The following is a 17,313-nucleotide window of genomic DNA, read 5'->3' as shown; positions in this document are numbered from 1 at the left end:
TATAAATTGGATTTGTTTTTGTTTGTTTAGGTGTGTAACTAACTGGTGGAACCCAAGGCTTACTCCTGGCACTGTGCTCAGAGAATCACTACTGGCTGGGCTCAGGGCACAATATGTGGTACCAGACATCAAACCTGATTCAGCCAAGCTGTGCTGCCCCTCCAGCTCTAATAGTCTTATTCTTTAGAGTTCTTCCTTCATGACTTTAATATCTTCTAAAACCCCACTCCTAATATGTCATTGTGGACATTAAGATTCCAACTATTTTTTATTTTAGGTTGGGATAGGGAATGCAAGCATGAATTATAGTAATTCTAATTATATGAATTTTTTACAAGCAGTGAGGACTTCTAATTTTGTTGTGAGCTGCTTTTTTTTTTTTTTTTTTATAATGATTTTTATTTGACCAAAGTGGATTACAGGGGCCAGAGAGATGGCTTGGAGGTAAGGTGTCTGCCTTCCAAGCAGAAGGATGGTGATTCGAATCCTGGCATCCCATATGGTCCCCTGTGCCTGCCAGGGGTGATTTCTGAGCGTAGAGCCAGGAGTAACCTCTGAGCACTGCCGGGTGTGACCAAAAAAAAAGTGGATTATAGATCTTTCACAGTAATATTTTAGGCACATAGTGACATTGAATCAGGGGCATTTCCACCACCAATGTTGTCCTTCCTTCACCCCTGTTCCCGGCATGCATCCTATAACCCCTAATTTTGCCCCCTGGGCTGCTAGTATAAATGGTCCCCTCTGTGTCTAGCTTATTGTAGATTGGGTATCGATTCTTTTGTCATTGGCTTTGGATTTGGTGTTTAAGTTTGTTTATTTTTTATTTCTACTTAATGTTCATACGACTGTTGGGTCTTGGTACCCTCCATTATTTCCCCCTTAATTTGTGAGGTGGAACAAGATGGTTCAAGTTATGTGGTTTTGTTTGAAGGAAGGAAAAAGATAAAATGGGCAAAATCAAAACAAGCAAAAAATTAAACAAGCGAAAACTGGGAGGAGTCCTTTTAGAGGCTATAAATATCAATTTATAAATCAAACAAACAAACAAAAAAAAACAGAAAAAGCACCGAAGCAATAAAGACTGAAGGACCCCCGCAGGGAGACCCTCTCTCTAGCCTCAGGATCTGCGCTCACCCAAAGAGATTCAGAGACCGAATTTGCTGCAATCACACGAGGGTTTATTCGAGCAGAGAATCACACCAGCATGCTGGGACCAAATCTCATACCTCAGAGTTGAGTAGAGGAGATTCGGCCCCGTTCCAGAATTTAGGAAAGCTTTTATAGGGCAAGAACCATACATATCATAAAAAACATACATGTCAGTAAGGAGGCATTTTTCTTATCTTACGCCATAGAAGAAGTTATGCGTCATAGTCCAGGAAGGAGGTAGCTTGTTTATCATGTGCAACAGATGGGGTTGTGTCCTGCCCCTGGGGGCATGTGCGTATCTAAAGTGGGTTAGGGGCTTTCCAAGAATTGTTGCCCAGATCTGGCTATCTGGCATTTGGTCAGTTCAAAGGGTGGGGAGGTGGGGAGTTCTCATTCTACTTGTAATTTTCCAGTCCTTACTTTCATTTCACACTCTTTCAAGACAATACCCGTGGTCCTGTCCTGAAATAAAAACAAAACAAAGCACCAAAAAGGTGAGGGGGGGACAACAATAACAAAACAAAAAAAATATTTATTTTGTGCTTTTTTTTTTTTTTCTGCATAGGCACAGTAAATATTGGAGAGATTAGAAAGGAAATTCCCTTGGCCTCAGAGATACAGGAATCAGGAATTCTCCGCCCTTAAAGTATACTGTCATGGAATAACTACAGGATTCGTACATGTTCTTTTAATCTCCCCTTAGGTCCTTTTGTGGTGGCTAGAAACTTTCCACTCCATCGTGGATGATAAAATTAGGCCTCTGTAGCTAGAGATCTTGGTATTTGCGCAGGTCATAGAATGGAGCCTAGGATGGAGTCTTTCTTCTAGAAGTTCAGTTCCATCACTGTTGTTTTAATTAGTCTTCTGTAGTTTGTAGTCTTGGTTTTTGCACCAATCCTAGGAGAAAGCCTAGGATACAGTCCTTCATTATGTTTCCAGAAGATCTACTCAGTTGCAGTTGTCTCAGTCAGACCTCTGGAATTAGAGTTCTTGGTTGTTGTACGGGTCGTAGGCCAAAGCCTAGACTCGGGTCTTTCTTATTGGTCCCAGGATAAGTTCTGCCCAGTCCTGGTTGTCAAGGTCAGTCTTCTACAGTTATCAATCTTGATTTTTGCACAGATCAAAGGATGACATGTCTTCTGATTTCATCTTACAGTTAGGGGATGAGATAGGACAACCTGCTCTTATGTCAAATTGTTGATGTTTCCTCATTGTCAGGATGTCATCAATACTAGCATATATTATTGGTCTTATATAGCATATACTAGCATATATATTGGTCTTCCTTAGTTTACCCATATTTTTTTGCATTTGGTGGTTTGGCTTGGAGTGCAGTGCCTTCAGATTTCAGCCCTCTTTTGTTGACTGTGGCTTGGGGCTGGATCCCATCTCTGGCGTGGGGCTCTAGGTGAGTATGATGGCTGAGGTCGCTGAGGTTTGGCCCCTCCCACGTCCTCCTGTCGTTCCTGGGTCAATTCTTCCTCCCCCTCTACCTGGCAGGCCTCTCGGTTCAGCTCCCAGCCACACCTTTATTGTGAGCTTTTTTTAGAAAAACATGTTATTAGGATTTTGTTTATTTTTTTAATTCAGTAAACAGTGTTTCAATACTGTCCCATAAAAACTAATTTAGCTTTTGCAATGCCCTATTTTTGACATTTTGTTTATCTTTGCATAAAGAAATAATTGGTTGCATAAAGAAATAATTTGCATCAAGAAATAATTGGTTGGGCCCGGAGAGATAGCAAAGTGGCGTTTGCCTTGCAAGCAGCCGATCCGGGACCAAAGGTGGTTGGTTCGAATCCCGGTGTCCCATATGGTCCCCCGTGCCTGCCAGGAGCTATTTCTGAGCAGACAGCCAGGAGTAACCCCTGAGCACCGCAGGGTGTGGCCCAAAAAACAAAAAAAATAAAATAAAATAATTGGTTATAAAGTTTTTCTTAGTAATTGTTGGCAACAGTAGTTTTCAAATGTTGCCCTTTTATTTTATTTTGCATTGCTGTCTGCAGGATTTGATTTTCTCTTTATTTTAAAGCTATTTATCTCTGTCAGATGTTCATTTCCCTGACTTTAGAAGTCATTTATGAAAATTCTAACAGGACTTGTCAAATTAAGTGTTTTTATTGTTTTTTTTTACCAACTATTGTTAAACTGTTAAACTTATAAGAGTAAAAAGATCTTTTGTTCCATCTGTTTCTCTTGTAGAAAAATCCCAATTTTATTGATTCAAGAACAGTTTCCTTTGTTACCAACTATTTTTATATTGATCTTTTAAAATATGAAATCTTATATTTTATGCTGGCATGTACATTTAATTATTCATTTAAGTTTTGGGGCTATATCCAGCTCTGTTCAAGGCTTATTCCTGACTTCAGGGACCACTCCTAATGGACAGTGTCATGTGTTGATTCCTGATTAGGTGCTATCATTCTGAACACAATCATTTTTTTTTTAGACTCAAACTCTACCTCGCTGTATAATCTAATTTCAATTAGGTGCATCTTATAAATGGGTTTTCAAAAGCAACATTTTTCCTCAAAAGGTATTTCACGAAGGTTTTTTTTTTTCTTTTTACTTATCAAGGGTATGTGTAACCAACTACAATGTAAATTTGACATTAAAGTCATAAGAAGGTGATAGTGCTGTGGGTAGAGTATTTTCCTTGTATGCAGTCGACTTAGATTAAATCCCACCTCATATTTGGTCCCTCAAGCACTGCCAGGAGTAATATCTGAGCCCAGAGCCAAGTATAACCCTGAGCATTGCTAGGTATGGTCCAAATTTAAAAAAATAAAAAAAGCTAATACATATGATTTAGTCTTACTACTTTAGAAAATTTTTTATTTGGCCCCTTGAGTGGAAACCAAATCAGAATGGAGTCAATCTGAATTGCATTGCTGTCTTCATGGTTTGATTTATTCTTTATTTTAAAACCATTTATTTCATGTTCATTTCTCTGACTTCAAAAGTCACTTTTGAAAGTTCTTTCAGGAAGTGTCAAATTAAGTATTTTAGTTTATTTTACTAACTATATTAAACTGTCTCTACCTTATTAAATCTTTTTTCAATCTGTTTTTTTTTTTTTTTTTTGTAGAAAAATTAGAATTTTATTTTGGGGATTGGGACTAGCCTCCCATGTTGGAATCACAAAGTCCAGGGACCCATCTATGATTCCTTGCCAGCTGAGCCACCAGGGGTTCACTGCAATGGCCTAAAGATAGAGTATTGCTTGGGCTCTGTGGTGCTGTGGTGCCCACCCCACCCAGGAGTACTGGGGCCTACAGGGCTATATACAGCAATGGTCATGGACACTCTGGTATCAGAAATCAAACCCAGATCAGAGCATGTATTTGACTTGTAAACTAACTGCTCTGTTACCTCCCAGCCCCAGCCATATTTAAAATTAATATTTTCCCCTGGTTACTTTAAAATCTTTTTTAGGGAGGGCGGGGGATCCCACCCAGCCATGCTCAGGGCTTACTCCTGGCTCTATGCTCAGAAATCGCTCCTGGCAGGCTCAGGGAACCATATGGGATGCCGGGATTCGAACCACTGACCTTCTGCATGCAATGCAAATGCCTTACCTCCATGTTATCTCTCCGGCCCCATACTTTAAAATCTTTTTTATTAGTAAGTCATATTGCTACAAATTTTTGTAGCACATATGTACAGCTTAACCATATTATTGAAGGCTAGAAGCTAATCATTCTGAAGCTTGAATTTATTTTACCTCTGAATATATATATATATACACACACATATATACATATATGTATACATATATACATATACATATATATATATATATAATTTTTTGGGAGGTCACACCTGGGAGCGCTCAGGTATTACTCCTGGCTCTGTGCACAGAAATTGCTTCTGGCAGGCTCAGGAGAACATATGGCCTGATGAGGAATCAAACCTATGTTTGCTGTGCCCAAGGTAAATGCCCTACCCTCTGTGCTATCGCTCCGGCCCCTCTTCTGAATATTTGAAAGTGTTTGTCTTTGTGGTGTGGTACTGGGGATTGAACCCAGAGTATCACAAAAGTTGGATATGTACAGTACTACTGAGCTCCATCCGTAGCCCAGAATATTTTTATATTTTAATCATTTAACAGTATTCATTGAATCATTTACCGTGTTTCAAGCACTGTTTGTGTTTTTGAGTTACAGTAGTAAAGCAAAATTCCTGCTCCCATGAAATTTCCCACCTGGAAAGTGAATAAAGATCAAGATAAAGGAAGTAAAATAGTATATTAATAATTTTTAGTGTTATAGAAAAACAAGAGGAATAAAATATTGTGCTGTGCTAGTTTTGGAATGTTAAATTGGAAGCCAGGAAAGAGCTTGCTTAGTAGATGTATGTCTGCTCTTTTTAATAAGTAAAAAGGAGAAACTTGAGGGACTGGAAAGAGCATCTACTGTTCAAATAGATAGGGCTCTCAAATGAGGAAAACTGGAAAGAAAAATGAACAATGAAATGTCAATGTGATAATTTTTTTTTAAACTTTTTTGTTTGTTTTTTCGGGCCATACCCGTTTGATGCTCAGGGGTTACTCCTGTCTAAGTGCTCAGAAATTGCCCCTGGCTTGGGGGGACCATATGGGACGCCGGGGGATCAAGCCATAGTCCTTCCTTGGCTAGCGCTTGCAAGGCAGGCACCTTACTTGTAGCGCCACCTCACCAGCCCCTAATTTGATAATTTTAATGCAAATTGGATCTGGAATCAGAGGTATTAGTGTGTTTAAAGTTAAGTCAACAGAAATTCTATAACCCAAGGAAGAGAAAGTGTAGCTTGAAAAGAATAAGAATCTTAAGGAGTTAGAGGACAGTGACAAATAGCCTAATCACCATCAGCTAGATAGACGATATCAGATCAACCATTTATATGTATTTGTACTATAACGAAAATGCTTATATATGACACATAACTTTTATCCTAAATATGTTTTCATTTGTAATTCAGGTACTTAAAAAAAATTCAGTTCTCTTTATTTTTACATTGTTTTCATTTTGTGGACTTCACCTAGCTGTGTGTAGTTTCCCTCCGGACTTTATAGTAACTAACATTGGTGCCCAGAGGGCCTTTTTATGCCAGTCCTTGTTATGCCTGGTCTTCCTGCATGTAAAACCTGAGCTCCACTTGTTAATAATCTGTCTCTCTAATGCAAGAGTGCAAGTTTTGATAAATTAAGCTAACTTTATACTTTTTGATTCTCTTACTGAGTATTTTTTTCTTTCTTTTCTACCACAAAGTTTTATAGTAATCTCTATAATGAGTATAGAGGGCAGTTACTCAAAAGAAATAGCATTGTTCTTCTTTACACAGATTATTTTCAGAATTAGAACTTTTTTATTTTTGAGACTGATAGAAAGAGAAATAAAATAAAGCTGGTGAAAGTAACAAAATCTGTTCAGTATACATTAATAATAGGGACTCGGGGAGGAAGACTGAGACAATGAATTGAACGACGTCACTGTTTTGTAATTTCGTTTCAATATGCCTTATGTATGTATTGGTTCTATTCAGTAGGTAATTTCTCTCATAGTAGAAAAACTATAAAAGTTCTAACTCCATAGTCTCATTTTGCATCCCACTATAAAGAAGAAAATGCCTCTTTTCTTAGCTCCTACAAATAAGAAAATGTTCATTCTTTTGGAAGCAGCAAAAAGTATCTCCTTAAATTTTGATGTGTTTGTGTACATGTGTTTATTCCTTGCATTTCCTTTATTGCTGATTTGATGACCAAAGATGGCATATTCTTGGTTGTAACACTTAACTGTGGTGTTCACCAGGGGTCACTGTGGTGCTGACATGTCCTCACACACTTCAGTTCAGGAGTCTGCACATATCTGTATGCCAGAAGTTACAGAGTCCATGGCCTCTACTGATTTTTCTACTGTTTATTGTTACCAAAAGTCATTTACAAATATATGTATGAGTTAAAAGACAAAAACTATCTGAAAATTATAGACAAAATGAGTGGTTTTTGACTGTGAGTACTGGGAATTAAAAGAGGAAAGAACACATTTTATAAAATTGAGTTTATTTTGTCAGTGTTTGACATAGCCCCTATTCTTGTATAGGTAGTGAAGGTGGAAAGGAATTTAATATAACCTCATTTTCTACTTCTGCATCACAATGAATAACAGGAATAAAGTGGAGGAGATTGTTAATGTTACAGTTTAAATCTTACATCGAAATTCTAGATTTGAAGTATGAAAATGAAATCTACTCTCAGTTGAAAAAACAAGTTTTTTTTTTTACTTCTAAGTTTGCAAGACCAAAAGAAGTTTTAATTTATTTTTCTTCTTCACATATAATATAAAGAGTGTGAAGCAAAACTAGTCATTTTTCATATGCAAAAGAATAGTATTAAGTGTTCCTTATAAGTTATGAATCATTCATTTCACAGAAATAACTCAAACAGTATTATGATAATAGCTATATCAGTTTCATTTCTAGTTCTTTCAAATATGTCCCTGTTTTTCATCATTCAGAAGATTAACAGACTGTGATCTTCGTAGGTTCAGGATAAATTCCGTCTAGACCTGTCTGACGAAGAAGCTGTGCATTACATGCAGAGTCTGATCGATGAAAGTGTCCATGCTCTGTTTGCTGCTGTGGTAGAACAGATTCACAAGTTTGCCCAGGTAAGTTCTCTGAGTCCATTGTTCTTAGCAACCTTCCCCTTATTCCACAAGTCCTCCAAAAGCCACACATTTCTCAGAACAACTGAGAACAAATCTTTTCTTTGTTCTTCTTTGGTAGTCAGACTTTTGGATGTATTTTTTTGCGTGTATTTTTAAATAGTCCGGGGCAACCTCTTAATTTTTTCTTATGAATGATTCAGGCTTGAATGTCAGTTTTAATGTATCTGTCCTTTGTGGTCAGTGTAATTATTAAAGTGATTTCTGAGAATGATCTTGTGGCTTGAATACTTGTTTATATTAAATGTTAAATGGTGAAATGCTAAGAAAGGGTTTGAAACAGAGAAAGCAGTCCATATCACACCCTGAAAAGGGCTGGCTGCTTATTAGTCTTTTATGTATATGTTGAAAAACATTTTACATTGTCTGTATTGATCAGTTTCAGGTTTAAAAATGATCTTAATTGGACATCGGATGATTGTATAATAAGTATGATTATTAAAATGGTTCGCAGAGATCACTTTCCTCTCACATGTGAACACATTCTTTGTAAATGCCTTTGTAACTTTACAGATTTACTGCATATTTATTATACTAGTTATACTAGTTTACTCTCTCTTATACAGTTTCTGTTTGTCATCAAACCGCACCAATTTCCAACATGTTATAGATTTGTCTTTTTTAAATCTTGCATTAGAAACTCATCTGATTCAGTTATCTTTGATTCAGTCTTCGTTTTTTGTTTTTTGTTTGTTTGTTTTGGGGCCACACCCATCTGACGCTCAGGGGTTACTCCTGGCTATGCGCTCAGAAATCGCTTCTGGCTTGGGGGGACCATATGGGACGCCGGGGGATCGAACCGTGTCCATCCTATGCTAGCGCTTGCAAGGCAGACACCTTACCTCTAGCGCCACCTCTCCGGCCCCTCAGTCTTCATTTTTTAGTCATTTACTTTTTTTCTGTGAAAAACCTAGGTCAGATATATTTTCACAACATGGTGTTTTAATATGCTGTATTGTTTTTGTTGTTAATTAAAATGTGTTTGCATAGTGTTTCTCATAACAATACTGGAATCTCTGGTATGTTACGGAATTCTAGAATATTGATTTCAAGGTAATTTCCAGTTCTTCCTGTAATCTGAATATTTTATTTATTTCCATCTCTGAACTTCGTTACTGACACTTTTTCAGCCCAGAACATTCATCTTAATAATGAATCTGCTCTGAGCTTATAAGCTTCTGCTTGCCCAAATCAACATTGACCTCAGAGATTCATTCTTAGTTCCACTCTGCTTCATCTTCTTTTGAATATGTGCAGTGCTATGTACCTTTTTTATGAGTTGACTTACATTTTTAATTTTTATTTTTTTTGGAGGGGGCACCCGGATTTGAACACATTTTGCTTTTTTTAATAGATAGCTAGATACTTGCCTAATCACTCCTAAAATGCAAGTTTCTTGAAGTATGGATTATATTGATCAGTTACTTAGAAATTCAATGCCTTATCCATTTTAAAACATAAATCTGGGGCCGGAGCAGTGGCAGAAGCAGTAAGGCATCTGCCTTGCATGTGCGAGCCTAGGACGACAGACCGCAGTTCTATTCCCAGCATCCCATATGGTCCCCCAGCCAGGAGAGATTTCTGAGCGCAGAGCCAGGAATAACCCCTGAGCGTCACTGGGTGTGACCAAAAAAACAAAACAAAGCAAAACAAAAACATAAGTCTAATGAATAAAAATTAGTTTCTTCTTGTCTATATTAGTTTAGACTCTTTTTTTGGTTTAACCAAAACTTGTTTTTCTTCCACCAGTCTGGTTCATGTTTTATGACATAATCCAACTCAAGGTCTATTTCATGAGTTATTAATCCTACCAGTCACTTTTCCAGAAAGTAAAGTGTGACTCATATTGTAGCTGAGTGGATTATCAGAGTCTCTGGTTAGAGAATGGCATATCTGAGTCTGGGAGTCACACATCAGAACATCTCAGAACTATATGGGGTTTGGGAGAGGGGCAGAATGATTCAGCTGACTAGATGTCCAAGTGTCTACTGGGATAAAACTAAAACCTGAAAACACAAATCTTTAACTCTCACCACCATTATTTTAAAAATAAGGCCTTTAATTTTCTAGCTAGGCACTAAAGTCTGTGTGTCAGTCAGGCAGTCCACAGAGCCCTGTTATTTTTCCACCTTTCTACAGGTACACACACCTTTCCTATTTCTTTTTTAAAGGCATCCAATTATAATAGGCTTGACTTTAGAAGCATTTAACTTCTCAACCTTTGCAGTTCTGTGGATGAGATTTACTCTTCATAGTTATTATTTTATTTTGCTCACTCCTATTTGTAACAGTACAGACTTTCCATACTTGGAATTTCTGTTTTTCTCCTTTTTATTTTATACTGAGAGATAAAATGTTCAAGACAGCACTTTCACCTTCACTTTTTCAACTCCGCACATCAGACAGTGCTTCCCCACTTTTTCTATCATCCTAAGAAATGATGGTATTCATACAGTATACTGCTCTTACTATAAACTATGATCATATAAGTGATTGGCACATTCTTCCTTATAACATAATGGAATGTTTCCTTATCACTTCTGCCCCCAGATGAAAAAATTTAACTATTATAAAAGTTGTTTTCTGGGTTATCACATGTAGATTTCTTTGTCAGCATCTCATGTTCTTTCCTGTAGAAATGAACTTGAAGATTTTGATGCTGCTTTTTAGATTTCTTTTTATTTGTTTTGGGATCACACTCAGCAGTACTGGGGTGCAGTCCTGGCTCAGTGCTTGTGAATCATTCCCCATTTACTTACCTCTTCTTAGTCACAGGTTTTTGTTTTTTGTTTTTTTTTTTTTTCTTGGAGGTGGGATTCGGGGCCACACCTGGCAGTTGTTAGGGGTTACTTCCGGCTCTGCATTCACTGTGCTCTGGGGACCATAGAGGATGCCCAGGATTGAACCTGGGCCAGCATGTGCAAAGCAAATGGCCTACCTGCTCTGCTGTCACTGGCACTATTGTACAACTAAGACTAAATTAGAACAAGACTAACCCTAAGGTTTTTAGAGTTTGAACTTGCTTAAACAAATTTAAAAGGACTTTAGATTCACACAACTCTTTTTGAATTATAAAATTACAAAGACTTAGCTATTTCTGAGCAAAACTTTAATTTTTACTCTTTAACCTTCTCATTTATGCAGAGATTGGGATAATTGATACTGGCAAATCACACAAGCACTCAAATTCTATTGGCAGACATCTTTTTTCTTTTTGGGTTCATGATACTGTATATTATAAGGATGCATTTTGTTAACGGTTGTATAATAATTTGTGTGCATTCCTATCAGTCACTAATGGATCATAAAACCCAGTTTTAAAAATAAGTCGGGTCGGAGAGATAGCATGGGGTAGGGCATTTGCCTTGCATGCAAAAGAACAGTGGTTCGAATCCCAGCATCCATGTGGTCCCCCAAGCCTGCCAGAGATAATTCCTGAGTGTAGAGCCAGGAGTAACCCCTGAGAGTTGTCGGGTGTGACCCCAAAACCAAATAAAATAAAATAAATAAATAAAATAAAATAAAAATAATAGAAGTAGACTGCTCTGTGCTAACAAAAGTTAAGGGTTGTTTCAACCTAAAGAAATTATATTCTAAATGAAGACTAAAAATTGGCAGATATAACTATCATGTTGAAATGCCGGATAGGCTTATTTTCTTCCATCATATCATTATGTAGGAAGGGTAGAGATTAAATGCTGCAATATTCATTGCCTAGCAACACCCACCTACTAGTGGTACAAATTTTCCCCTGAAAAATGCTTTTATTTGGGTCACTGTCTTTAAAATTCTGTCACAGGAGCTCTCCTTGCTAAAATGGTCTTTAAAGGGCTTTCTAGTCCAGTCTGCAGAGGAAGGTAGAGGGCATTTAATTTGGGTTACTTAGCCATTCCGAATCTGCCATTCAGTGGTAAATTCTCTCACTGTAGCCAGTTTCTTTAATCTCTGCCTTTGCTTGTCTATCTGTCTCTTCACTGCTGATGGAAGTCTGAGAGTAGGTGTTTCTATTTTAGAGCAAATCTGATTAACTGAATTTTGATACAGAGTAACTAGGATAAAGGATGTTGTTTTTGTAACTAAGTATGCACAGGTAAGAATGTCTGGGTTTGAAAGGTTTTATGGAAGTCCTGGCTCCAGATGCTAAAAATGCATCACTGCCATTCATTCATTGGCAAGAACCTTTAATTTCATAAACACCAGCCCTCTGGTGTTCAAGGAGAAAATACACAGAGCCAGGCAAGTGTAGTCACATCTTAACGCACTTTTAGTGTACTTAGGGGATTAGAAGAAACACTAATGAAAGAGAGAAGATAGATAGTAGGTTTAGCATGCCATTTCTTCTAAAGTACTTAATGTCCTTAGTTCCTCTAACGTGAGAGGAGCTTCCTCTGTTTCAGCTCACAAATGTCCCCCACAGTGTAGCAGATTAACATGCTAAATGTGACTTCTGTTTTAAAGGTTTTTGTTTTGGGGGGGGGGGGTGTTTTAGTATAATATGACTTGAAAATTCAAAATCTTGTCTATAGCTCAAAGAAATAGCAGTTTTTGTTTTACTTTGTTGTGTTGTGTTGTGATTCATTACACAGCAGTACTAGAGAAAAGGCTTTCTCTTGGTCTTCTGAGGAATGTCCATCTCTAATGCACTAACTAAAGGGTTTTTCTTGTTTAATTTTGTTTTGTTTATATTCTTGTTTATCTTTTTGCAGACTTAATCCTAGTCTACAAAGTTCCCACTATTACTGTTAAATTTGAATTTACTCTGAGAAGAAAAAACTTCCCTAAGTCTTCAGAATTTGAGAATTAAGACTATTCAGACCAATTTCTTCATTCATTTCACTAAGAAAAGTATTAGCGTTGTTTATGTCCAGAATATCTAAGCACATTTTGTATTGGGTTTATGTGCCTAGTCACAGTGTATGACTTCCTGTAGTAATGGATAAACTACTTATACTTATGTTAACTCTTGCATTTTAATGTTTTAGTCATTTGAAAGTCACTCCAGTGGGTCAGAAGTATTTGTTTATATCTGTAAGGCTTTATGGTACTATCTAATAAAAAAATAATATTACATGCATTAACTTTATTAATGAATTACTGCATTACTATTATTAAATTCATAATAGTAAATATTTAAATATATAAAGAGAGACCAGTCTGTCTAAATACACCATACTGGTATTTACTTGTGCATGGAGGAAGCTAAAAATGTTCAAAGACCATAATCTAATTAACAATGTAAGAGAGGAAAATTATGAATGAGAATTTTGTTGACTTTTATTTTAAATTCTTTATTTTAATTTTTTTTGGGGGGTCACACCCAGCAGCGCTCAGGGCTTACTCCTGGCTCTAGGCTCAGAAATCACTCCTGGCAGGCTCGGGGGACCATATGGGATGCCTGGATTCAAACCACCGTCCATATGTATGCAAGACAAATGTCTTACCTCCATGCAATCTCTCCGGCCCCTTTATTTTAAAATTCTTATGCTGTTTTATCACAGCAATATGAGATTAATAAATTCATAGTGACCAGGGTTTTTTACACAAGAACAGCAGATTTTCCCAAAATTAATAATAGCATGTATTTTATTAAACAGGAAGGCTAGATTAAGTATGGGTGACAATGTATATTCACACAAATGATTGAATTGGCCTTCCAGAATTTGAAGGTGATTGACAGTTTCTACACATATTAAAGATAGCCATTAATTGTTGCAGATTGTGTAATCCTCAAAACTAATAACATTTGGGCCCGGAGAGATAGCACAGCGGTGTTTGCCTTGCAAGCAGCCGATCCAGGTCCAAAGGTGGTTGGTTTGAATCCCGGTGTCCCATATGATCCCCCGTGCCTGCCAGGAGCTATTTCTGAGCAGACAGCCAGGAGTAACTCCTGAGCACCGCAGGGTGTGGCCCAAAAACCAAAAAATATATATATATATAAATAACATTTTCTCAGTTGGCTAATTTTGAGGGAGAACAATAATAGAGAGGACAGTCATATAGATTCTTATGTTCTGAGAATATGAACACAAAATACCTGCTAAAATGTTGATTTCTTATTTCTATGTAATAGTTTTATATTGAATACTGTTTATATGTTAAATTCAAAGCTTCTTGAGCCTTCTCAAACTGATGGGGCCACTTCATTTAATTTGGTTTTAGACCATTTCTATAGTGAAATAGCAGCATGCTATACACTAAGCCTTGGGTTTTCTTAGTCTGTAAAAGAGCTGCACCAAGAACAACTTGCACTGATTAAAATAATAATCACTCACTGCTACAGAATTTGTGAGATTTTTACTTTCCTGGTATCAGATGTACTTGCCTTGTAATAACCAGATCATCTGAAGTTTATAGTTGATAAACATTATTTCTATATTTTATCATATAAGAAAACTTTTTTAAGGGTCAGGAGAAATAGTACAACAGGTAGAGAGAGCATTTGCTTTGCATGCAGCCAACCCAGATTTGATCCCTGATTACCCTGCATGGTCCCTCAAACACTGCCAGAAGTAATTCCTGAGCATCCTTGGGTGTTACTCCCTCCCACCCAAAAATTTGACTTAAATCTTTAGGATTCCTGTACATTGTAGTTAATTGAAATTTTTTTCAAGTCATTAAATAACTTTTACTTTTTTCAACTGCTGAAACTTGTTTCGTTTCTTTTTTTTTTTTTTTTTTTTTTAGAATTATATTTATTTTTGATCCTTGAAAAGATTTTCTTTTTGGGCCACACCTGGTGATGCTCAGGGGTTACTCCTGGCTATGCACTCAGAAATCGTTCCTGGCTTGAGGTACCATATGAGACGTGGGGGATCCATCCTAGGTTAGCACCTGCGAGGCAAACACCCTACCTCTTGTGCCACCCTTCTGGCCTCCAAAAGATATTTTTGACCAGTATTTCCCAAAGAACGTGGCATTGCCTGCAGGAGGCTTGATGAAATGATGGACTCAAGATGGTTAAGGTAGTAGTCTCAGATGCAGTGGAAGTATCTTTTTTTTTTTTTTTTTTTTTTGGTTAAAGAATTTGGTTGATTTCCAGGGGAACACTATTGAGTTTTTCCTTAAAAACAGAGAATATGTGCCAAAAATTTTGAAGTCTCTGCTATTGACGGTTGCTTTTATCGTTCTGATTTTTCTTTATAACAATAAAACTAATTATTTTCTGTGGTTTTCATTTGTCTAGTATTGGAGAAAATGAAACAAGTTGACCCAGAAAGATACTGGCTGTATAAGAAAATTAATTTAGAAGCCACCCCACCTATGCATAATGAAGACTTGTACAGAGGAAGCAAAGAAGAGGAAGAGGATATTTACATTCAAGATACCATACCTAGTCCCTGAATTCTCTTTTCTTGGAATATTGCTTAATAATGATCTTGAAATGTTTGTTTTGAAAGCTTGTATGCACATGCACTTATTTTCACATGTACAAATTGTTAATATACTCAGATAAAAAGCTTATTTGATAATTATGTACATATTGTGAAAGTCCTGGAAGAATACTATGTTGAAATAGTAAATAAATTTAGCTTTCAATTTTGAGATGCACCTCTCAATGCTATATCATGAGGACAAATTTGGAAAAGAGTCTCAGCAAAGAAGTTTTTTGGCTTGTTTCTCTTCATTTCTGTCTCTACATGACGCTCTTCCCCTGGGTTTTGTTATGTGTTTGTTATCCAAATCCACAATATTTCAGATATTTTTGTGTGTGTTATTGCTCATTTTCTTTCAATTTGAGATTTCTATTTTAAATCTGGACATTTTCTTAGAAAAAATTGAAACTGTAGCTTACAGTTATCCTTGTTTATACGTACAGCACAACAGGATATGAAAATACAGCTATGGAGATAGCAGTTGAAAAGGTAATACAGAAACAGCTTTTAGTATTTTACCTAAAATAAAATACTTACATATACATGTAAGGATAAATTACCTTTCTACAATTCATTTTTTGTAAGCTCGCTTTTCAAAAACTTGAGATCATTTTCTTAGTCTATATAGTGTAATGTAACCTGTTTGTTCTTGTTTGGGGACTATACTTGGCAGTGCTCATGGGGTTACTCCTGGCTCTGCCCTCAGGAATTATTCCTGGAAAGGTCAGGGGACCCTATGGGTTGCTGTGATTGAACTCGGGTTGGTCACGTACAAGGCAAATGCCCTACTCACTGTGCTATTGCTCCAGCCCCTGATAGAGCCTGTTTTTGATGGGGTAATGGTTTGGGGGCCACACCTGGTGACGCTCAGGGGTTACGCCTCACTATGTGCTCAGAAATGGCTCCTGGCTTGGGGGGCCATATGGGATATCGGGGTATCGAACCACGGTCTGTCCTATGTTAGCACGTGCAAGGCAGATGCCCTATCACTTGTGCCACCGCTCCAGCCCTTGATAGAGCCTTTTTAATTTAAGAAAGAAAAAATTTTCTCTTAGGACTAGAATTTTTTCTAACCCATCTTAAGTATTTTGCTTCAAGGTACTTGGGAAGAAAGGAAGTATACATGAATGTGTTTTATAGTCATGTGACTTTTGGAAGAGAAACTCATTTATGTGGTACTGAATAGATATTAAATATCAAATGACAGAAAATATTAAGGTTTCATTATGGCACAGATTCAGATGGCAATAATGATCATGTTGACTTATCAAATTAAGAGCTGTAAACTGGCATCACTAGAGGGGTTTCAAATTAGAAAGCAAGCATGTAATACATGACCTAGAGACATAGGGAATGTGATTTGCTTTAAATACACTTGCAGATTAAAAAAAGTAGTAAAAGACACAGGGGCCAAAGTGGTAGCACAAGTGGTAGGGCTTTGCACATGCTAACCTAGGACGTAGTGCTGTTCGATCTCCCTGCGTCCCATATGGTCCCCCAAGCCAGGAACAATTTCTAAGCATATAGCCAGGAGTAACCCCTGAGCGTCACCGGGTATGGCCCAAACACCAAAAGAAAAAAAAATAAGATACTAAGACTACAAAGTATATTACAACAGAGTATATCCAAACTGTTTCATTAACTCCATCCTTCTCTGCTTTTTCTTTGCTTCCCTTATTGCTACCTAGTCCACCGCATTTTGATTCTTAGAATTCATATTTGATTCTTAGAATTCTATTGACTTTTCCAGAAATGTTTCTCAGAATGACCTTGTAGAAAGATATGTCTCTTTCTTCTCAAAACTTAGAGCTATGAAATTGCTGCTAGTAGAGATGATTTTTCGTTACGTTTGCATCTCTCATTTCAAAGGTTGGAAAGCAGTGTAGTTACTGCAGCACAACCCTTCTGCTGTAATCAAAGCAAACCAATAGCAAGAAAAATATAAAAAGCAACATGTTGCTCTAGTCACCCCTAACCATAATTTTCACCCCTTTTAATGACTGTAGCAAAACTATCATCTAACTCATCTTTATAAGCAAGCATGGCCATAAGTATTTATAGGTGTCTTTGAGATATAGTTA

The 17,313-nt window shown here is 37.0% G+C and overlaps 1 protein-coding gene across 1 annotated transcript in view; it reads left to right on the top strand.

The window, feature by feature from the left end:
* The window catches only part of LOC126001931 (phosphatidylinositol 3-kinase catalytic subunit type 3), a 160,840-nt gene extending 145,439 nt beyond the window's left edge, over positions 1–15,401 (top strand). The window contains exons 24-25 of the mRNA XM_049769125.1: positions 7,677–7,802; positions 15,043–15,401. Coding sequence (XP_049625082.1) covers positions 7,677–7,802; positions 15,043–15,057 — 141 coding nt within the window. The 3' untranslated portion in view covers positions 15,058–15,401. The remainder of the gene's footprint in view (positions 1–7,676; positions 7,803–15,042) is intronic.
* The last annotated feature ends 1,912 nt before the right edge of the window (positions 15,402–17,313 follow it).

The sequence above is a fragment of the Suncus etruscus genome, chromosome 2, assembly GCF_024139225.1.
Source record: "Suncus etruscus isolate mSunEtr1 chromosome 2, mSunEtr1.pri.cur, whole genome shotgun sequence".
NCBI lineage: Eukaryota > Metazoa > Chordata > Mammalia > Eulipotyphla > Soricidae > Suncus > Suncus etruscus.
The sequence above is the reverse complement of the archived record's forward strand: the minus strand, read 5'-3'. Positions and strand labels throughout refer to the sequence as shown.